This window comes from Gymnodraco acuticeps, unplaced genomic scaffold (assembly GCF_902827175.1).
Source record: "Gymnodraco acuticeps unplaced genomic scaffold, fGymAcu1.1, whole genome shotgun sequence".
NCBI classification, from domain to species: domain Eukaryota; kingdom Metazoa; phylum Chordata; class Actinopteri; order Perciformes; family Bathydraconidae; genus Gymnodraco; species Gymnodraco acuticeps.
Window position 1 is genome coordinate 366,537 of NW_022992247.1, and position 23,412 is coordinate 389,948.

Below are 23,412 nucleotides of genomic sequence, written 5' to 3' on the forward strand. Positions count from 1 at the left end.
CAACGGCAAATAACAAGCAGGAAATCCCTGGTCTTGCTCGTAACCATTCAGGATTTTGTTTCTTAGGATGAAAAGCTTGATCCATCGAGTGAAGGACAGTCACCCAGCATTTATTCACTCATCACTGACATCAACTCCTTCATCATTCGATCTGGGCCCCAATCAGTAAGCCCCTCCCCAAAAGACCCTGGTCAATTTCAAGCCCATATCCATTTTTCTTGTCTTTCAACAATCCTGTAACGTGTAGTCTCTACCCAACTCTTTAAAGTACACCTGTTCCACCCATCCATCATCAACCACTTATCCGGGGTCGGGTCTCGGGGGAAGCAGCAGAGGGCCTCCTCTGGCTGGGGGGACTCTAAGGCCCTCCCAGGCCAGCGTGGAGATATAATCCCCCGGTCTCCTCCCAGCTGGACGTGCCTTTAATACCTCCCTATTATTGATTACTCCACTGTCCCTCCAAAAACATCTGCAATATTGGAGTTATTTTCAACTGCAACCTCTCCTTTGAACACATCAGTCGGATCACCACCACCTCCTTTTCCCGCCTCACAAACATAGCATGTCTCCGCCCACCACTGTCTTTCTCTGCTGCGAAACCCTGATCCAGGCCTTCATCACATCCGGAATCACTGCATCCTCTAATGATATCCAAAGATCCGCCGCTCAAGTTCTTTCAAAGGCAACAGTGTCAATACAACTAACAAGCTAATACAGACAGCTCCTACTGAAATAGCACATTTTACAACTGATGGATCAATAGATGTATTGAGTCTTACTTTCAATTAGGTTTAATATCAGTGACAAAAATACTCTGTATTGTTTTACTTAGCTCTTTGAATGATGTAAGACCAAAGTTATTTCTGGCAAAAACTGCTCCAATGTGATTTTTGCTTGTCAACTATTACCTCTGCTATTTGGTCATGTGTTGTGCAATTTAATTTAGTGGGGGATGCTTAACAGCATTCCAACTATCTGTTCTTCTAAGCACGAAATTCTTTATTATTCCGCCTGTTATTTTGCACCTCTTCTTCTCCCACATTCCACATCACAGACACTCCGTTCAAACATCAAAACGTTCAGCTCGGTCGGAAATCGATGGCTATTACTTTTCTCATTCATAACTTTCATAATTCCAGAGATACATCCCATAATTCATCACATTTTTAACATTTGAACTTTAACATTGCGCAGCTCGTTAAGGCAGAGTGCGTGATGTCAGAGTTAGATTGGAGGACAGTTCGAAATGTGCCTTCATATTTCTTTTTTAAAACTGCCATAATTCCCAAACCCTACATTCCTGGGACATAATTGTTCATGATAAACGTAGGAAAAGCACCCCCCATGATTGCCAAAGCACCCCCTAAGCACCCCCAATAAATGTGTTTTGTTTTTTTTTCGTTTAAAAAAAAAAATAATAATATTATTTTTATTAAATTTGAAAAATTATTGATTACATCAATGCAAATGTGAAACAAACAAATGTTTGACCAAAAACATAAAGTCAACACAGGTGATATGATTAGGCCAATGGCCAGCACCCATTAGATTGTTGACCTACCCATAGGCTAAATTACTTTGTGACACTTGAGTGACTTCCTGTTAGCTTGAGCGCCAAATTATTTGCTAACAGCAAAGTGAAAAATTGATCGTTTTTTAGTCCTTAAACGACCACGTGTGGACACTCAATCAAAATCACCTGAAAGCGAGAGGGATTCTGCACATAATATGCTTCGTGAGTACAGTAGCTTACTTCTGGGTCTCTGTGTTTCATTCAAGCTCTGCTCTGTGTGTGTGTGTGTGTGTGTGTGTGTGTGTATCTACCGGAGATCGTTGTGGTTAGCATCTGGTGCTAACTAGCCAAGCTAACGGATATAAGGAGCTTTTTCAACAACAAGGTGGAGGGAGAACTCTCTCCTGTCAGACTGAGAGTCTCATATAGCCTCAGCTCAGGTGAAGTAAAGGACTCTCTCAGTGTTTAGATAGTTCACTTTAGTCTAGTTATCTCAGTGGGTCTCAAACGGTTTGTTTTAAAAGGGGAGTGATTTGTAAAATATCTATAAAGAAATAGAAAATCTGTTTATAGTTCTGTTTCATGGGTGTTGAGAGATGTATCCACAGATCTCTTAATGTTGCTCTCCAAGTGCACCAGATTGATGCTTTTAACTTCAATATTTAAAAAAAAATCTTCCCGGGGGAGCATGCCCCCGGACCCTACTAGAGGAGGTGAGGTCCACTCCCCACTTGTAAAAATAGCACTTTACCCCTGATTACACCTATATGCCGTGAGCTGATTATCGAGCCTTCATTGTAACAGTCGCGGGTGCACTGTGTGTGTGTGTGGGCAGGGGCGCCGTAAGGGGGTGAAAAGTTAGGACGATTCTAAGGGCCCGTGACTGACAGGGGCCCCAAACATTTTTAGAACATTAAGAATTTTTTTTGAAGTAACCTTTATTCAATCATCAATAATTATCATTAATATAACGTTATATTGATAATGTACTCACTAAACGTACGATTCATTTAGTTATTTTCTTCCAAAAGTTAATTATCCAAGGCATCGAACACCCCCCTCTATTTACATGTAATGGTTTGGTCCTGCCTCCAAACGCTGTGCGGCACCGTGACCGGGGTTGCGTTCCAATAATCCAAAAATCAGCTCCTAAATTCTAACCCTATCTCCTATTCCTTGACCTCTGAGTGAAACATCACGGGGTTAAGGGATAGTGGATAGGAGAATTCAAAAGGACTTAGGAGAAGAGACTGCGGTACTTAGAGAATCCGAATGCACTTTCACTATCCGACGTGTTTATGATGCGCCAGCGGACGTCATGAATGTGCGTCTGCTGCTGTGGGGAAACCATGGAAATTACAGTTTTCTATACAGCGGACTACAACATGGATGTTTAATAAGAACCAGGGACTACTGTAAACTCATCTAGAGACTCTGCACCGTGCTCTGATGCTGTTGCTTTATGCTTTATGAACGTGGACAACAGAGAAACATATTCTTCAGGACCAAAGTTGGAATTGAAATAAAAAAGGAAAGTGAAACTTATGCTCGTCACCCTCTCCCTCCGGTCCACATTAATACAAATGATCCCAATACGTATGACTGTATGAACTATTAAAAGATCTTAAAATCAATACAAATGTATTTATTATAAACGTTAGTCCTTAACATCTATCACTGTGTATATCACCATTCAAACATATTTTAAAAGTTGAACAAACCCCACACAGCTCAGTAAAGACTGTGAAATGTTGACTTTATTTGATCATTTCAGTAAAAACTAACGTTCATATTTCTCTTTTTGATTATAATACTGATGAACGTTCAAAACAAAGCACTTTGGCAACTTACCACATACGTTTTAAAATGCTTAATAAGCACCGTAACTTTCATGATATCATTTCTCCCATAATCGTTTGTGTCCGTGAACGGCCGACTGTTGAGTGACGGCAAATGTTGCGGCTGCAATGCATTGTGGGGCAGCATTTTCTCCTCTCCTTTCAGTAAGGGAGGTCCAGTGGTTCCTAAGCTAAAGGAGGTTATAAAGGAAGTTTGAAACCTCCTTTCCTTTCATTTGGAGAATTGGAACGGCACTTATCATGACTGCCACTGACGTACTTCCGGGTCATTTCACTCCGTTAGGAAGGTTCCTAAGCTAAATGGACTATTGGAATGCAACCCGGCCCTTTAGCAGAGTGAGAGCATGTAAGGAGGGATGCTAGTACTTACGTGTGTACGTACAAACGACTAACAAAGTCAGGCTTTCAAGAAAGAAAAGAAAGGAGAGAAAGACAAGAGAGAGGGACTAAAGGGCGACAGTATGTCACCCAGTTTTTCAAAAGAAAAGGTGGGTGTGGTCCATGAGTGGTGGAAATTAGTCTGTTAGCTAAGCGTAGTCCATTGTAAATAATAATTGTAATGTTTTGCTGACATTAAAGGTGAGGTAGGTAAGTTTGAGAAACCGGCTTGAGATACACTTTTTGTTATATTGCATGGAATGCTCTTAACATCCCGATAGCAATGAATATCTGAAGTGCTTTAACAAAAAATCCATAAAGAAATATCATCAGCCGTAGCTGTAAAAAGCACGACCAATCATTTTAGCCGGCCCGGCTAAAGTAACTGGATGGCCTACCTGCCTGTCAGCCTTCCATCTGGGCACAACCTTATCTCGTGCTCTCATTGGTCATGTGCGCGTTCGTGTGTGTTGGAGGAGGGGCTCTGTAAGGAAGTGGCAGATTTTTTCCGGTTGTGTATTTTCAAATTCTAGCGCACTCGAACTGGTTTCTCCAAAATTACCTACCCCACCTTTAAGTACTGTTAATATCTTCACAGAACATTCAGAGGTTTTTCATTTCACTCCTCTTTTAGCTGACATTTAATAAATGCAGGTACATTTTTAGCAGCTATTCATACTAAATCAGTTGTCCCCATGGCCGTTTCTTCCTATAGGCGGACTATGCGGGGGCATAGGGCCCCCGCGGCCACTAGGGGGCCCCCAAGCTGAAAGTATTTTTTTTTTCTATTCATCCGAAAAACAAATTAAGTTTAATTCATACACACAAAGATGAACACAATTAGTATAAACGGGAGGGCTGAAGCATAGCTTCTGGAAAGTAGCCCTCCCGTGCATCATCCTAATACAGCGGCATTATTGCGTCAAAAACGTATAGAAATGAAGGAGTACAAAGAAATAAAGAAAACAGGAGAACAAATTAAATAAAGTTAGGGCAGGAAAACAATAAATGCATATGTACGAAAACTAGATATAGGGTCATTTTCTGCACATGTCAATAGCAGTTTCAACTATCTTTTTTTGGAAATTAAAATACTATCTATAAATATATACATAGGTACACATGTACTTGGCAAATTAATAATAATAATAATAATAATATATGCATAATTGCATATAAACATTGTGAACACTTATTTTCAAGTGACTTTTTTTACATTCATATGTTCACGCTGTGGTTTGGAACTGATTTTGAATGTTATTAGGCATTTTCTTAAATGTTGTGCATAATCAGTACTGTTTTAAGCTGTACTATCTCAACACATTGTAATAGATTGAGTTTTTTTATATGGGAGTTGTGTGTTCATATTTACCAACACCACAGACTATTCGTAATACTTTTTTTTGGGATGTTATTATTTTTTGTAGATTTGTTGAGTACGTGTTTCCCCATATTTCGGAGCAGGAGTAAAGGTAAGGGAGAAATAGACTGTTATAAAGAGTATCTTTTCTTCAAGAATGTTCTTAGTATGATACAAAATACCTATTGTTTTTGACAGTTTAGTCTGTACATAATTGATATGGTGCTTCCAATTGAGTTTTTCGTCAACAAGCAATCCTAAAATGTAGACCCTCCAGAAAAACGCGGGCAAAAATCCTTGATTATGCGGGCTAAAATCCTTGATTATGCGATCAAACATGCAGGGTTTTATGTGATTTTATGCGGTGAAATTGCGGAAAGTTGTGAAATATGCTAAATATGCGGAAAGTTGCGAAATATGCTAAATATGCGGAAAAAATAAATATTGGGATGTCTTATTTATTTATTCTCTCTCACACACAACCTGCCACTAACGTTAAACCCCTTTACTATACAATTAAACACATTCAATGTTTATTTATTGTAAAATAAATTGGGCTATTTTAATCAAACTCTCTCACACACACACACACACTTCTCCGCCTCATTCTGTTTTCATTTACTCGTTCGTTATCTGACCAGCTTCAATCTTGTAGGCTTCTCACCTCGTTTCTTGTAGCCCTCGAAAGGGTTTTGGAGGTTGATGCCTCGGTGAACATGAGTTGTTTGGCTTTCTTGTCCGCAGCAGCAGAAAACATTTTCGAATGTTTGAATGAATCAAAGTGGGTCGTCACCGTCGATGTTCTCTTATGCTCCAACACACAGTTGCACGGGGTGCAGAATAGTTTCCCCCCACTTTCGTGCAAGACATCGGGGTACTGCTTTGCCCGGTCTTTAGCAGAAATGTTTGTCGGTAAATGAGATGGATTAGATTTTTTCATCTTGGTGTTTTCTCTCTCTGTTTACCTTCTGTTATGCGCAAGCTGATAACTTTGCGTCATCATCATCATCACTTCACGTCAAGACGAGTTCACTTTTTTTTTCTCTCAACTTTGTGTGGAAAAATGCGGGGATTATGCTGCCTTTTGATAAATATGCGGCCTTTTAAAAATCTGCGCCATTTTGCTGATTATGCGGTAAATTCTGCGATCGCAGAATCGCGTTTTCTGGAGGGTCTAAAAAATGTACATGCACCAACTTTTTCTATCTCTGTATTGCAAATCCGTATAATGCAGTGATTTCTACTCTCAGACTTTGTATTGAATAACATGTAATTTGTTTTGGCCACATTAAGGGATAATTTATTAACTGCAAACCAGTTACATAGTATTTTTAATTCTGCATTCACAATTTTAACAAGATCGCCAAGATTATGATGGGAGCAGAGAATTCAAAGTTCAGGTTCAGAATCAATATATTTGGGGAGAATTAAAATGAGCCGTCTTTATTTGTAGACAGCCAAGCCCCCTCCTGTGTTCGCAGTAGCGTTTTTATATGTACAAAAGTGGTGGGGCACAAAAAACGTAGATGTCTATATATAAGCTTCTGCAGTGAGGTTCATGGCTGGTGAGGCACTGGCACTGACTCTTCAGGTTTACAAATATTATATTTTGACCTAAATCAAAATATAATATTATTTTCAAAAGCTTTTTTTGGTCTGATGCTTCGATTAATTTTAAACAGACAGTTCAACAAAAGGATACCCAAAAAATGTAATTTGATCATTTAAGTATTGAATTGTTCTCTCTTAGTAAGATCCCATTTTCAATAAAATTGCGGTCTTACTTGAAGATGAAGTCCATTTGCCTATCCTTCTGGACAAAAATCTCTATTACTTTTTTGTAAAAGTCCTCCTTATCTTCTTGTAGTTTCAAAAGTCTATCATAAATCTAATTGATAGATTTATGATTAGAAAATGATAAAAGTAGGGTAGACATGTGGATATTATCCAGCTGAACAAAACGTGCATTTATCTAACAGGTACGTTTCCCACAGATCTTATTTTGAGCTATTTTCTAAAATCCCATGGAGAAATCTCATAGCTTTTTTGTGGAGGGAAGCCATGCGCAGCTTACTTCCTGGTTTTAGGACGCGTCTCTCGTCTCCTCTTCACACACCACACTTGTCGCGGCACACATACTTACAGCCAATCAGCTCTGAATTATGTGAGATGACGTATGGTGGGGATGGCAGCTCTATGGCCCTATGGTCATTATTTGTTTGCCACACACATTAAATAGGACAATACTCTGAGCATGCGCAGTGTAGTTTTTATAGTCACCGTTCACTTAGACAGTGAGAGGGAGGGGCAGGATCGGGTTTTATCCCACATGGCTCTAAACAGCTCAATAGGCACACACTGTAGACACTAATTAGAAGAACACAGACTAAAACAGCAATGTACAGACGAATCAGATGATTAACCATGATCTTAAGGTGGGGCTGTGCCCCACCTGCCCCTAATGACCAGTCACCACTGTGTGTTCGGTGAAGCATTATATGCTTACAAATCCAATGTAGAATATAAACACGACTAAACTGCAATGATAGCAAAGCTGTGGCTTGGGTTTTTGGGGTAATAGTCCAAATCATCGTTGGGCTGACAGCCAATGAGTGACGTCTGAGGAAGATGAAAAATGTAAATTAAACATTGTTGAGAAAATGCATTTATTGACATAGAGGAGCCTTATTGTTTACCTTTTTAATATCATTTTTTGTCATTTTCAATTGCTTGGTTTTCACGAAATTAGCCTGTTTTCCTATTAAAGTGTAACAGATTGATGCATCTCCACAGATCATCTTAAAGGCTTCGGAATCCCCCCCATTGTAGTTAAAAAACTGTCAAAACTAGGGCCCCCAAACAGCATCTTGCATAGGGCCCCCAAAAAGCTAGAAACGGCCCAGGTTGTCCCTCCCCTGGTGCCAGGACCAACAGATCCATCTGGCTCCGCAGCCCTGTCCCCCCATAAGGCTTTGCAGTCTTGCCATGCTGTCCATTGAAAGCCAGTTGGCTAGAAAGCTGGACTTCAAGGACTTGATCAGTGACTTTGCCTGTAAGAAGGCTAGGTGCTGGGCTCTTGGTGAGTAAGGCTGAGCCAGGGCTCGTAATAACTGTTAAAGGGCAAGGCTATGGTATCGATATTGGATCACTACACAGAAGATGCATGATGAGAAAAAGACTGAGAACAGGTAATAGGCTCTGATTTAGCACCCCCATCAGGCCTTTTCACTTCCATTTCCGTTTTGTTGTCCATTTACACTTTAATACCCGCTTATTTTGTAGTTGGTATATTTAATTAAAATCTACTGCTTATGTTATTTTTTTTGTTATAGCATTTTATGAATGATAATATTGGTGTTAATGTTCACTTTATTTTAATTTAAGAGGTCATGTATATTTAAGTTATATTTATTTAGATTTTTGAATGTTCCATTCAAAAATGTTATTAAAAAGGCATGTACACCATAAAAGATGACTATTGAGGTCTATTGTCAGGAATGTTAGTGTTATATCAAAGAGTGAATTCTACTGCAGCAGAATGTTGCACGTCTGCACAGTGTTATATGTTCACCGCTCAGTGTCAGTACATATTGTGCAGTTAGTATTGGACTACAAGATCGATGCTGTACAGGTAGTTATTTAAAGCATAAATGAGTCGGTTGGGTTCTGGAGGTGTGGTTACAGCATTGTGCTTGGTTGGCGTGGCCTGGGCCTGATGGTGGGGCCCAATGTGATATATTTTCATGGGGCCCAAAATCCCTAGTGGCGCCCCTGTGTGTGGGGAGTGTTGCAGTAGAAAATTAAACTGTAGCGCTGGTGCATTAATGGGAAACCCTTAATGTTGAGCACCCTCTATGAAACGTCAAGCTACCCCACAGCACCCCCTAGAGAAAATCTCTGGCGCCGCCACTGTTGAAAAATGACAAATAATTAAGCAAAATAATTAAACAAAATGCCTCTTGAGGGCATGAAGTGACAAAACTTTCAACATGCCTCCATTAAAGCCCATTGTAATTTCAGGCAGATATTTCCTCACGGTAGCAGCCTTTAGTTAAACTGCCAAAAAGGCCACATTATTAACCCGGAAGTACACACAAATTACACTTCAGATACTCAACTTCCTTGACATGCTTCACGTTTTGAAATTTCACAGATATCTGTTACGGTTCTTCCACAAAACGTTCACATGTAAGAGGTTTATCTCTCATTCAGAACAATGGAAATCTTTGATCTCTGGACACCTCGTTAGCTCAAATATAAACACCTGTGTCATGGAACACGATGATGTCATCACACACAGGTGTTGTGTTTGAGCTAACGAGTGGTCACTGGAGTTTAACAGACTGTCAGCCTAGTATTTTCTGTCTGATGGAGACTTCATACTGACTTCAACATGTTCCACCTATTTTATACATTATTGGTGACACACAGCTGTCGTCGTTAGCTCAAATATAAACACCTGTGTCATGGAACACGATGTCACATTGACAGGTTTGGTAACGATGCAGCCATCAACGCATCTAAGCGTATTATGGGGTGTCATCAAATGACGTTGCCAGGGCGACAGACCACTCGCCATGAAGTCGCTGTAAGTCCAATGGACATGGTCCGTTCGTCCCCCAAAACTTCGCTTGTATATCACCGGTCCAGCCCTCAACAGCTCTACGTCAATTATGGGGTTTCTTCAAATGCCGTTGCCATGGCAACACAATACTCGCCTTGAAACACGGTTTTCTCATAACTTCAGTGAAAATACTCCAAACACCCCAAAACTTCACAGGTTTGGTAACGATGCAGCCATCAACGCATCTAAGCGTATTATGGGGTGTCATCAAATGCCGTTGCCATGGCGACAGACTACTCGCCATGAAACACGATGTCGCTGTAAGTCCAATCGTCCCCCAATCTTCATTTCAATCTAAATTCTTCACTTTCTTCTGACACATTACATTTCAGCATAGCAATTCAGCGTCAGCTTTTCAGCATAAAGTATTCCCACTAGCAATTTCTTCAGGAATTGCATTCTCTAGTTGTTGGTCTACTGTCTGAATATGATTAATGAAAGGCAGGTTTTCTTTTTTCCAAAAACTGAGCAAAGGACACATGTTAATACTAAATATCTTGATTTCATATTTTGAAAGTTTACTAAAAGTGCTGTTGACTTACACAATACACTTAATTAAACGTGTGGCTAATGCAATGAGTTCACCAGAAAATGAAACAAGTAAAAACAATAAAGCATAATGTAACCAGGCAGATATGTCCATGCATGTACCTCCTTTTTTTGTCGGGCCTTTGCTTATTTTACCAATCTGTATGTGCAGGAGATAAAGATGTGACAAGTGGTGACTGGAGAAGGCCTGACGGAATATTCGTGTTCACTGCAGCAACTTACGAAACTATTCCATAAAACGGTCATCTCGTGGCCATCTTCCTGATGTACTCCTGGACCTTTGGTGTTTCACCCTGGATTGTGGCCCTGACACTCAGACAATGTCAATAACGTGGTTGAGTTAAAATGAACTCAGTAGTCATGTACCCAATCTTTGAACCCTGCTACCTCCTGTACAGATATTAGCAATCACATTCATACTGAGCCGAATTTAAATTAGTTTATATCTAGTTGATAAACGATATCGAATAGTTATGGCTCACTAGAGCGAAAACATATTCAATGATTGGTGGTTCATGGTTTTAATGATTTTTGACCCTAGGTATTTCTATCCAAGCCACCCAATATGTTATAATATATACGAGGCAAAATATAAGGACATTAATCATTTTCATGTATTAATAAATAATAGCCAATACATATTACGTGCTAACCATGACAATGCTTTTATTTCCATCAGTGAAAAAAACAAAACCTGCAATGTTGTTTTTTTAAATCCTACAGACCCTTTTACATTTTACATAATTCTCATTAGATTATTCAGAATTGAATCATAAAGCATGAGTGTGAAAGTCTGTGAGAACTCTACAACACAAACATCTTGAAACCTTTCATTTTGTTTGAGAATTGTAAACTCGTAGTGAGAATTTTCTCCAGCCACCCCCTAGACCTAAATGTCCATTTAAAAAAATAAATGAATAAAAAGCAGTAATTATTTGGAAAATGTTAACTCTAATCTCAGTATTATTTCCCCCCAAGAGAAAATCATAAAATAATTAAGCTACATTTTTGAGCTTGCATAGAAAAAGAATGCATCTTAATTGAGAACTGTTGGAGCCAGAGCTCTAAGCCCTGAAAGCTGCTGGTTTCATTGTTTTGCTCGATTAAGTTAAAGGAGGATGCGCACTAAGGCTTCACAACCATACTTGTGGAAAAATGCCAAATGTTCCCTTTGCAATTTGTCAGTTTTAAGTTGCTTAAAATTCTTAAATTCAGTTCAATGTTTTAATCCTTAGTCTTTAACACACTACGTGTGAACTACGAACCTGCAGTGCAATCCTTAATGTCAAATATCCAGACACCTTCACAGCTCCTAAAGGTTATACACTTGTAAAAACGGAGACTTGACAAAGTAAAAAGCACACGGCAATTGTCTAGGTGAAGAGTTTGTTTTTCAGGCTGATGAACTTGGAGGTTTGCTTTGGTTGAAGCATATCAAGTCCTACAAATAGTCTTTGAAAGACTTCAAAAGTCTTGGCAAATTTGGGAGGATAATCCAGATTTAGGGCATATGTGAGGCCAAGGAGAAGGCAGCAGGCTTTGGGCAGGTTATCCAGATCTGTCATCACTGGAGTTCCATCAATGATGATGCCCACTGCATCTGGCTGCTGGCAGACATAGATCCTCATACTTTCTGCTTGAAGGTCTTGATGCACTTTCGTCTCTGCTGTTCTCTATAAAAAACATACATTACATCACATGTTAGACGCTTTTATCCAAAGCGACTTACATACTCAATACTGTGGGCAATCCCCACAGGAGCACTTTGGGGTGAAGTGTCTCAGGGACACAACGACATGCTGACTGCAGTGGGGCTCAAACTTGCTACCCCCTGAAGTCCAGCACTCTATCCACTGAGCCACAGCCGCCTGATGCATACATACAATCTTACATTGCACTTGACAAGCTTTGAAATAAGAAAACATGCAAACTTAAGATAATTAATGTAATCCATTTCAAATAATGACTCAATGTAAGGAGCAGGAATTGTTTTATTTTGTATAAATTGTATTTCCTCTTCAAAAGGTCGAGCCAAGTGGGAGGGGCTACGGGATTAAAAAGGGAGTCTTGGTTTTGGGTCAGCGGAGGTAACCACCATGCAGTCTATCCTGACTGATTTGTAACTTTATTTCACTTTTTTATTGAAGTACTCATTTAGTTTATTTCAATCTTTTTTGTGTTTGGAATTACTTAGAATTTAGCACTTTGTTTAAAAAGTTACAAGTCATTTGAGGTCACGTTTTCAAGGTCGATTCCATTTATGTGTGAAGTGTGTGAGAGGATTACTAAAATACAATGTTTTTAAATCCTTTATATATGCATAAAATATATATAAACATATATGCAAGTGTGTGTATGCATTCATCTATACAAACACGCCTTAAAATACAGTAATAAGGGCAATACTTACGAAGTAGTCAGAGATGAGCTCAGGCACACTCTCCCCCAGGTACTCTATGAGGCATCTCAGAATCACGTCCCTCTTCTTCACCACGGACACATGTTGATCCTACAGTTAATCATTGGATCATAAATAAAAGTAGAACCGTATGGCTTGGTGAACATGAACACATTTATCTTCAAACCAAAGACAATTGGAATAAACCTTAAGCTCCGGATTCATTCATTGTTTGTCTTGGTTCTACACCCCTTCCTCACCTGTCTTAGTTCAGTCATGAAGCCCTTCATGCGCTGTCCAACAGCTCCTCCCTTTGAGCTGAATAACTGCAGGAACTTTGAAGTGAACCTGTCCAGCTGAGACATAAACGTTGACTCCAGGGGAATAGTGTTGCACCTTCGGAACTCTTCATTTATCTGGAGGAGAGGATTTTGTCAACTACTTATACAGAAAACATAAAAAGGGTGTATGAAGCAGGACAGGAACATTCACATTTAGTGTGATAAAGTATAATAACTGCAGAAGAACAAATGTTGGTAAGTTGGTATCACTGACTCGACCAAACAAAGTTCCAATTACATGTCTAGAGCTGACAAAAGGTGAGCTAAATGCTAACTTTGTGTTTCTCCCTGCCACAGCACTCTGTGCTGCTGGGGAAGCAGGGGGGGGGCGGGGGAGAGAAAAGTCACTAACACTAAGAAAGTGGATCACATCACTCCTGTTCTGAAGTCTTTACACTGGCTTCCTGTGTGTCAAAGAATACATTTCAAAATACTGCTGCTGGTTTATAAAGCACTGAATGGTTTAGGCCCAAAATACATTTCTGACCTCCTGCTAAATTATGAACCATCCAGATCTCTCAGGTCTTCAGGGACTGGTCAGCTTTCTGTCCCCAGAGTCAGAACTAAACATGGTAAAGCAGCGTTCAGTTATTATGCTCCAAATATCTGGAACAAACTCCCAGAAACCTGCAGGTCCGCTACAACTCTGACTACTTTTAAATCCAGGCTGAAGACTTTTCTTTTTGTCGCTGCTTTTAATTGAACTATTCATATCTTAGACTGCACTGTAACTTTTATCCATGTATTTTATACCCGTGTTATTCATGTTTTCTTTTGCTTTTTAACTTCTGTTTTTAAATGCCGTTTTATAATTAGTTTTCACTGCACTATTTCTTAATGTCTTTCATTTTTGTAAAGCACTTTGAATTGACTTGTGTTGAAAGGTGCTTCATGAATAAACTTGCCTTGCCGAAGTCCTTTTCAGGTTTCTGCGACTTTTTTTGTAAAAATACACAAATACTATAAATAAGCCTCATCAACCAGACCTGGCTATACATAATGTATGCATATATAGACACAAAACACATGTACATATGCATATATTTTCCCATAATATCAGATGTTGCCATACAAAAGTGTGTCTGTTTAATTCAAATCTATCTTGTTCTACTCTCTCATTATTGGTTTGTAGTATCTTTAAGCAGCTGATGGGGCTTCTTTCATGCCGGAGGATCAGATATGCTTAAACCCAATTCATTCTTCCAAAAGTTTAATAATGGGTTTTTTCTAGCAGAAAGGTGCTGGCATGGCCCTGGGGTATCATTCTTGCATTTCATCACTGGTGCTTCAATAGTATGTTTTTATGACAATAATGTATAAAAAAATGGGTATGAGACGGCATAGGCCCCTCACACGTTGGGAAGATTAAACACACGGTGATGCTCTGGGTCCATGATAAGCTCTGGCTGCAGTGTGACCGAGATATTCAAAAGGATAAACAAACATGAATACATATCAAATGTAGAATTTGCAATTGGAACATTTGTTGGGTGAGTTTTCTTTTTTTTAAAAGTACGATTACAAAACTGTGTCTGGTAAATAATATTGAGTAAAAGAAAAACTTGAATTCCAACACTGGCTGAAATACTTTCTACAGATACCAAGTTTGGAGGAAACATATACACTAACATTTCTTAAGATTCCCATTTAGTGAGTCTCTCACAAACCCCACTTTGCTACACTACAGGGTGCGGAAGGATCATTCAACCCGTTTCTTTACCTGTGCAGGATTGAAGAGGGCAGGCCATCTCTCATAGAATTGTGCCACTTGCATGGACTGGCCGACCACTTCCCTTCGTCTACAGCTGTATGTTCTCGACATCATGTCATTCATCATCTGGCTATTGTCCCTGGACTTGCTTGCTGAAATGAGCTCAAGTCTTGTATTCTCCAGGCTGTCATCAGTTTCACCGGCTGGGTGTGGGGGGTAGTAGTTTACCTCAGATTTCCTTGGTTTCTTTATATTTTTGGCAGGTTTTCTGTCACACTCTTGCTTGTGTTTCAGTGTATTAATCATCAGTTCAGGGTTTCCATGGGCTTTAAGTTTGCTCCGGTAGTTTGCACATTTGTACTTTAGGCTTTGCTGCCACCCGTCACATCCGTTATAGGAGCCGGGCTCCCTCAAGCAGGGGTGCCTCTCTATAAGTGCATGTGCAACGGCAGTCCTCTGTGGATCATTGGGGTAAGCTGTGTAGGAAAACATGGCCTCAGCCAGGCGCTCCAGAATGTCCGATTTAACACTTTGTGACGTCAGCAGGGTTCCGTCTTTTAAAAAAATGTCATTGCCCTGCTGCAAAGCCATCTCTGTGTTGTAGGAGAAAACGGGAATTGGAAAGATGGCAGGCCACAGGTTACGCCTGTCAGTGGCAAGGGGGCTGTGAATTACTGGATCTTGTGAATCCACAGAGGGCAAATCATCCACCGGGGACATGTCAGATGTGTCATGGTTGTGCTCCTGAGGGACTGTGGACTTTAATAGGCCTGGTGGAATGTGCACTACCTTGAGTGTGTCTTTATCCTTGAGGTCACTTGTAGAGGTTAGCGTGAAGAAGTCATCAAAGTCAGTATCTTTGTACTGAAGACCTATTTCTGTGGTGATGGAAAAAGCTTGTTTAAACACTTTAATCAAATCCTCCACAGATGAGGGGAGGCCATTTTGAAAAGTTATCTTCTTTATTTCGTGATGGATGACGACTCGAAATGTAAAAGCTTGTTGCATATCTGCAAATAAAAGAAACACAAGCAGTTATACGAGAGTTAAACATGCTCCTGTGGTCTTGAAACCAGGATGTACAGCTATATCTTAAGGTTAAAGATAGGGTTACTTTATGGTTACCATGGAAGAAGATTGCTTTTGAGAAAAAAAGAGTTGCATTTGGACCACTTTATGCATGTGAAGCTTGGGAAGAACTTGTAAAACTCGGTTTCACTTTGATATAATAAAAAAAATATATATAATAGATTTCATATATATTTCTTATTGCTACATAAACGTCATCTTGCACATTTTATTGAACCAACTCAGCTTCTAACTTTCAATATCATTATTCCGCTCTCTTCACTCCACAAAAGAGATCTCTCTCTCGTCTGTGTGCACAGATCTGCCGGGAGAACGGAGCGTTCAGAAGTAGAAGGACAATGCTCGTTTGCCATTAGTGTTTTTGTGTAAGCGCAGTAACACGAGCAGTCTGTCCAAAAGGCGTCTTATTCTGTCAGAGAAGTGCACAATGGGTGGCATTGGGATATGGGTGGCATTGGGAATGTAAATCCTCTGGAGCAGAGAGAGGAGCTGTGGATTATTGTTATTGATTAATGCATCAGTGTTTCTTAGGGTCAAAAACACCAAACTCACAACTTAAAATGAAAACGTTTATGTAATAAAAGAGCACATGTTCAATGTGAGAAGTGACAGTAGATATAGATTAGTTGCAATTTGGTGCTATATATATATATATATATAAAAATAACAAAATTATTATTATTATTTTTTTTTTTTAAACACCTTGAATTTCAGGGGGGGCACGGGGCTCCGTTGGCGGGGCGCAGCGCCCCTCCAAGACAATGGTAGGGGAAACACTGAAGCTGGTAAAGGTGCAGCTAGTTTGAATGACTTTGTATACTGCAGTGTAGCTTGTGGATTTACTCCAGGTGGAACTAAAGTCTGATTCAACACTTGATTACAGGGATGCAAACTCATCAGGTATGAAAAAGGTGACAAGGACCCGAGCCCCCCGACCCCACGGAATATCGGCTTTAAAATGAGGAATAACAGGATGTTAGCAGTCAGAACAACTAAAGCAGCAGGTAATAATAACAGAAACGCTAAAGAGTCACATCTAATAGAAATATATAAAAGCATTTATTTGAATTGTGTAGCAGTCAGTTTATCATTTTGGCAGCACTGTTGAGCATTTTGAAAATGTATTTTCATGCCTCTGTGCAAGGCTTAGTCTTTCTATCTGTATCGCCAGAGGTAAGTTCATAAACTCAAGTACTACTTGGGTACAATTTTGAGATACTTGTACTTTATTTAAGTATTTCAATGTTTTGCTACTTTGTTCTTCTTCTCCTCTACAGTTCAGAGGTAAATTGTATTTAATCCCTTTAGTTACTTTACAGATCAGGATGAATGATGTGAAATATAATCAAGTGTTGAATCAGACTTTAGTTCCACCTGGAGTAAATCCACAAGCTACCCTGCAGTATACAAAGCCATTCAAACTAGCTGCACCTTTACCAGCTTTGAGAACACTTTCATGATCAATCATTATAAAACATATCATATATATTATTCTGAAATGGACCAATCTGCACAATGACAACTTTTACTGTCGCTCCTTTCACTATATTTTGATGAGAATACTTTTGTAGGCTACTTTTATATGAGGAACATTTTGATTGCAGGATTGTTCCTACATTCTGGTACTTCTACTTTTACTCAAGTACAAGACCTGAGTACTTCTACTTTTACTGAAGTACAAGATTTGAGTACTTCTACTTTTACTCAAGTACAAGATCTGAGTACTTCTACTTTTACTATAGTACAAGATCTGAGTACTTCTACTTTTACTCAAGTACAAGATCTATACTTATACCACCTCCGTTTATAGCCTATGAAAAAAACTATTAGAAAACGAAGGCTAAAGCTAACGTTAGCACATAGTGACAATGTATGCTAGCTAGCTAGCTCAACGACAATATTGCGACAGAAAAACTTTTCATTGCACATCACGCTCTGCGCTCCGACAGGGAGCTCTGCTCTGAACACCTGAACGGCCCGTTCTAACAGCTGTTCACCAGCGGTCCAGTCTGTGCCACAGTGACTCCGGACCACACAGTTAATATTAACAAATGCACCCGTAGGTAATGTAGCTGCTGAAGCTAGACCATCTTCGCGGAGCAGCAGAGCCGACAGGCAGGAAGACTCGAGCACACAGCTCGCGCTTCATTATTATTAGTGCTGTAGCGACGCGTCGACTTCAAAATATCGTCGACGACATATTTCCGCGTCGCCACCATAGACTGTATATATGATCGCCACACACACGTGGGTCACCCAAAGCAACAAGCAGTTCGCAATCGCACTTCTAACACAATGGAGACTGAAATGGCTATCACCTCCTCCTCACAGGATTGCGCACGAAGCCCTCAAACGAAAACATCTCGCCCTAGGTCTTCAAAAGCATGGGAATATTTTAAAGTTAGTCCAAAACGCAAAGATATTTATATATTTATATCTCAGAGACTGCTGCTTGACCGGAAGCAGCAGCTAGCTGTGGTGGCAACCATTAGCAGCTAGCATTTGCTCTCCGATTTTTACATAAAAATGGAATTATGGATTATAAATTCAATAATTTTTGTATACATAAACGTTAAAAACCTATGGATTAACCGATTCAGCCGCGTTTTTTCTCATTTTAATGCCATTGAACACGTATTTTGATCAGATTGACAGCTACGGCGTTGAGACGATCTCCTTAGAAGCTCTGTGAAGGTACGTGTTGTGATGACTGTATTTGCTTCCCCTGTCGCGAGTCCGGATCACTCAGTGATGACACTATGTACCTACATAATCTGTGGAGTCTCAGCTTTAATCGGATATCTTGTATGTGCAGCTACGATAAGTAATAAGGGTACTTTTATCTTGAGTTCTGTGCCAATGTCCGTTAGCATTTTTCGCTCAGGGGTCATTTAGATAGCATTTTAGTTTGCTTCTTATGAGACTTGTGTTTTGTTTTGTGTTGGTAAACATGGTTTGTATCATCAGTTAGCTGAGATTATTTCCGTTAATCTGGTATAACACATTAATAGGTTCTTAAATATTAAGATCCCCTGAGACACAGTATCGTGAAAAAACTTTTTTTTTACATCACGTTTTTTTTACATTACGTTTTTTATGAATTGAACAACAGAAAAATAATCGTTCGATTAGTCCACTAATCGATCAAATAATCGCCCGATTAATCGTTTTCAAAATAATCGTTTCCCCCCAGCACTAATTATCATATATAAAAAAAGAACACCATGCGTGTCATGATGGCACATAACAGCTCGCGGCCGCAGATTACTCCGGGTCCCAGACCCCCCATACCCCAACAAATAATTTTTATTGCAGATCTACATGAATCACACAAACGACCTATTTTGGGTTCAAAACAGCAAATTTCGCCGAAAGGTGACAAGTTTGCATCCCTGTGATTATATTTCACATCATTCATCCACATCTGTGAAGTAACTAAAGGTATTAAATACATGTAGTGGAGGAAAAGTACACCATGTACCTCTGAACTGTAGTGGAGTAGAAGTACAATGTAGCAAAACATATACATTAAATAAAGCAATGTTAATTCCGTTTCTAATTTGTTTAGTTTTTCAAAAATAACCGATAAAAATGCAGCTAAAGTACCGGATCGATAAGCAGTATCGTGTAGGAATAGTAGTACCGTTAAAATCTTCACGATACCCATCCCTAACCACTAGTCATTGATAGGAAGGCTATGTGTGAAATAGGAATGGAATAGTGATGTGATTATTTGCAACCTGCAGTACTAGTTACTACAGTATTAGTTCCTGTTGATATATATATATATATATATATATATATATATATATATATATATATATATATATATATATATATATATATATATATATACATCATAACACTTTTTATAATTAAAAATCTACTATCCAGGGAGGTAGGCCTGCTTGTTTCAATTAGGCCTAATTATTTCACAGTGGCACAGGGTCATTTGCCAATACAAGCACTTAAGATCATGTTCAATCTATGATAAAAAGGTAAAATTATAGTTAGATCTTTGTGTCTTGTTATTATTAGTAGAGAAAATGTAATGTTTGTACAACTATATATAATTCATCCTACCAATCTCGGTGGGAACCAGGCTACGGGGGCTCACAAATACTTCCAATTACCCAAGAAGGGCCTGACTGAAAACGTTTGGGAACCACGAAGCTATGCAGTGTTATTCCTTCTTTACACTTTCAGTATCACTCCAGGTCTGAGAATAACATGTGTTATATGGTTGATGGTTCCATTCCAACTCAGTCTATCCAGGCCTAGAGTCCACTAGGATCAGTAGTACGGAAAACAAAAAACAGCTCGGTAGTCTAATGTAACTTTTTACAATTATTCATAGATTAAAAAAAACTTGAAAAGAGCGGGACAAATTAGGAAAAGCATGATTGGATGATGGGGAGGACTGGATTTAAAACAGACTATATACAGTTAATGATCTTAATCCACACAAAGGAACATTTTAAAAACACTTTGTGCAGCAGATAAACCCTGTCCAGTCAGGTGGAGCTGAGCCACGGCTCACAGCTGACCAGCTTCTGTAGAAGGAGGACATGTGGGAAGCAGTTCATTTACTGTTCTTCTTAATATGACTTGAGAGCCTTAAACTTAAAAGTGATCTATGAACCTATCTGTGATTCTAGAAGTTATCTCTTGAACCCCAATGGAGTAGGCCACCGCAGGAAACTAGTTAATTGAAGTCAGAGGAAAAGTGTAAAGTAACATTTACCATGTTATCAAATCATGCTTTACCATGAAACACTAATTTGGCCATATTGCCCATACTCGTAATAAAATAACGCCAAATTCCTCTTGTATTGATTACAACCTTTGTGTAATATACCAAAGATCAAATGGACAGTAGCCTACTGTGTGTTTGAATTTCCGTTTTACTTTGAAGACCGGGAATGCTAAAACTATTGATGCCGCGGGAGCTCAACGACCTTTTATCAAACACGACAAAACAACTAGTCCGTTGCTTTACAGGTAGAAGAGAGGAATAGCGATATATTGCTGAGTTTCAGCGGAGCAGTGGATCAGATACCTTCGGTGTGGATCTGGGACCCGGACCTCTCGTTCGAGAGCAGCCTCCGTTGGCGGGAGATCTCTTCTTCATAGTTTGAGATTGTTGTTTCCAGCAGCCCAGATATCTCCTCCACAGCGACAGCAAGCCGCTGGCTGATGAAGGTTTTCAGTGTCTCGAGTGTGGACATTTTCAGGTGAAAAGTGGCATGTGTAAAACTTCTTCTTCTTCTTCTTCTTCTTCTTCTTCTTCTTCTTCTGAGGTTTATTGGCGGTTGGCAACCAACTAAAATGTGCATTACCGCCACCTAATGGACTGGAGTGTGGATCGGTAGATTGGCAGGAAAACAACAACATTAAATTGCCTCTTTAATTCTAGTTGCTTTTAAGAAAATGTTGAACAGGCTGAATACTATGGAAGCAAATAAGAGACATTGGTGTAGTTTGTGTAGCTCTTTCTCATTTCATGCATGCAGGCCATCCCAGGCCTATTTTCAGAGAGGACCTTGAAGGCCAAATCAAATTAGCTTTTTTTCATCAGTTGATTCAATATATGAAAGTGATTAGTGCAGGGATTAAATGAGGGGTGTGAAATGTAATGTCAGATCACATTCCTTTTATAATGTCACTAGATTATGATAGTCTCCCTGAGATGTCTCAGGAGGTTAAAAATGCCTGTACCACTAAAGTGGACTGGTCCAAGCTCACAAATGAGGATAGGCTATTGTACTATGGGAGAACTGATGTCCTATTGAGTGATGTATATCTACCCAAAGTGGCAACGATGTGGGTTGTAATGAAAACTCTCACCGTGAAGACCTCTGTAACATGTATGATTGTATTGTGGGAGCTGTATGGGAGGCCAGTAGACCGTGCTGTACCTACTCTAGGAAAATACACAACGTCAAGCCAGGGTGGAATAAACATGTGGCTGATCAATACGCTGAAGCCAAGAATGCTTTTGGGGCCTGGGTCCGGGCAGGAAGGCCCAGAGAGGGGCCTGTCCTGGATCTCAAAAAGCGTACAAATGCTAGATATAAATATGCAGTTCGTTATGTCAACAAACACACAGAAACATTGAGAGCGGACTCTATGGCTGAAAAGCTCCTTCATAATGATGTGACTGGCTTCTGGAAGGAGGTGAGAGCTCTGAACAGGGCCAGTACGTCATTACCGTGTACCATAGAGGGAGTATCTGGAGCCGATAACATAGCTGAGTTGTGGAGGCAACATTACTCTACTATACTTAATTGTGTTAAAAGTGACCCCTACAATGTTGGTAATGTTGTGAAAAGTGACACAGTGGGAATCACAGCTAAAGAGGTTTATCGAGCAATTGCACAGCTAGCTGATAACAAAGCATGCGGCTCTGACCGAATCATTGCAGAGCACCTTAAACTGGCAAGCCCGAAGGTTGCAGTTATTCTTGCCATTTGTTTTACCGGCCTCATGGCTCATGGTATGTTGCCAGACTCCATGTTGACTGTTACTTTAGTCCCTGTCATTAAGGACACAGCGGGCAAGGTAGGGAGCTTGGATAACTATAGACCAATTGCTCTAGCCAGTGTGTTATCCAAAGTCCTGGAAATAATTTTGTTAGATAGACTATGTTCCTATTTATGTACCTCAGATAACCAGTTTGGCTTCAAGGCTAAGCATGGTACTGAGCTATGCATCTATGCTTTGAAGGAAATGGTAGAAACATATAGAAGACAGAATTCCACTGTTCTGATTGGTTTTATTGATGCCTCTAAGGCAGGGATGGGCAAATGGCGGGCCGCGGGCCGCATGCGGCCCCCACCTCCTCTTTTTGCGGCCCTCAGATTAATTTATAAACAACGTAATTTACTTGTAGTACTGATACCGTCCACTAGACTCCTAGCTACGTCACGAGCTGCGTAGATGATTTCAAATACCGCAAAATAATCTGTGACGCATTTGTGTGTATTGTGTTTGTTTCCCGGGGAAACCCTCACAAGAAACACCGCTGTTGTTATGCCTGCTGTGACGTTAAGTTGCCTCTTGTAATTATGCCTTTACAATCTTAAAAGTTGTTTTTAACATCTGAATTTGGCGAAACAAGTTATCTAATGGTTAATCTCAATACACACACATTTTCCATGCTTTCCAATAGTTTAAAATAGTTTTATTCCACTGTTTAATAACCTGTTCAATACAAACATGCCACTTGTAAAAATGAAATAACATTTCTGTGAACTGATATTTGGATGTTCCCATTTTTTGGGGATGTTCCCTTTGATTGTAAAATGTCAATGAAGATGTCAGACTTAGTATATTTGTTAATAATTAAATACAACACATGGAATTTTTGTGTGTGTGTTCCAAGTGAATCTGCGGCCCCCTGGTGGCCAGTACATCAATGATGTGGCCCCCACCACCATCAAAGTTGCCCATCCCTGCTCTAAGGCTTTTGACCGAGTTAACCATCATAAACTGTTTTTAAAATTGAGACAAAGGGGTGTGCCCAACAGTATAATTAGGATCCTGGCTTATTGGTATGCCAACCAGAGCATGCGTATCAAATGGGGGAAT

The 23,412-nt window shown here is 39.7% G+C and overlaps 1 protein-coding gene across 2 annotated transcripts; it reads right to left on the reverse strand.

Moving 5' to 3' along the window:
- Nucleotides 1-11,033: 11,033 nt before the first annotated feature.
- Nucleotides 11,034-21,128, reverse strand: LOC117540016. 2 transcript variants are annotated; one of them, XM_034206405.1, is made up of 5 exons: nt 20,882-21,128; nt 14,743-15,743; nt 12,942-13,097; nt 12,694-12,792; nt 11,034-11,956 (listed from the first exon to the last, which is right to left on the reverse strand). In XM_034206405.1, the coding sequence occupies exons 1-5, from the start codon at nt 21,048-21,050 to the stop codon at nt 11,657-11,659; spliced, it is 1,725 nt and encodes a 574-aa protein (XP_034062296.1). In that variant the 5' UTR covers nt 21,051-21,128; the 3' UTR covers nt 11,034-11,656. The 2 variants fall into 2 exon arrangements, with proteins under 2 accessions (XP_034062296.1, XP_034062297.1); XM_034206406.1 differs by having other exon boundaries at nt 14,743-15,611; nt 20,882-21,123.
- Nucleotides 21,129-23,412: the final 2,284 nt, after the last annotated feature.

Bases quoted from the DNA above. Each gene is read 5' to 3' on its own strand.
- LOC117540016 (XM_034206405.1), bottom strand. From the start codon at position 21,050: ATGTCCACACTCGAGACACTGAAAACCTTCATCAGCCAGCGGCTTGCT. The intron at 15,744-20,881 runs GTATCTGATCCA...TTTTATTTGCAG, and splicing joins GTCCCAGATCCACACCGAAG to ATATGCAACAAGCTTTTACA. The intron at 11,957-12,693 runs GTAAGTATTGCC...TGTTTTTTATAG, and splicing joins AGCTCATCTCTGACTACTTC to AGAACAGCAGAGACGAAAGT.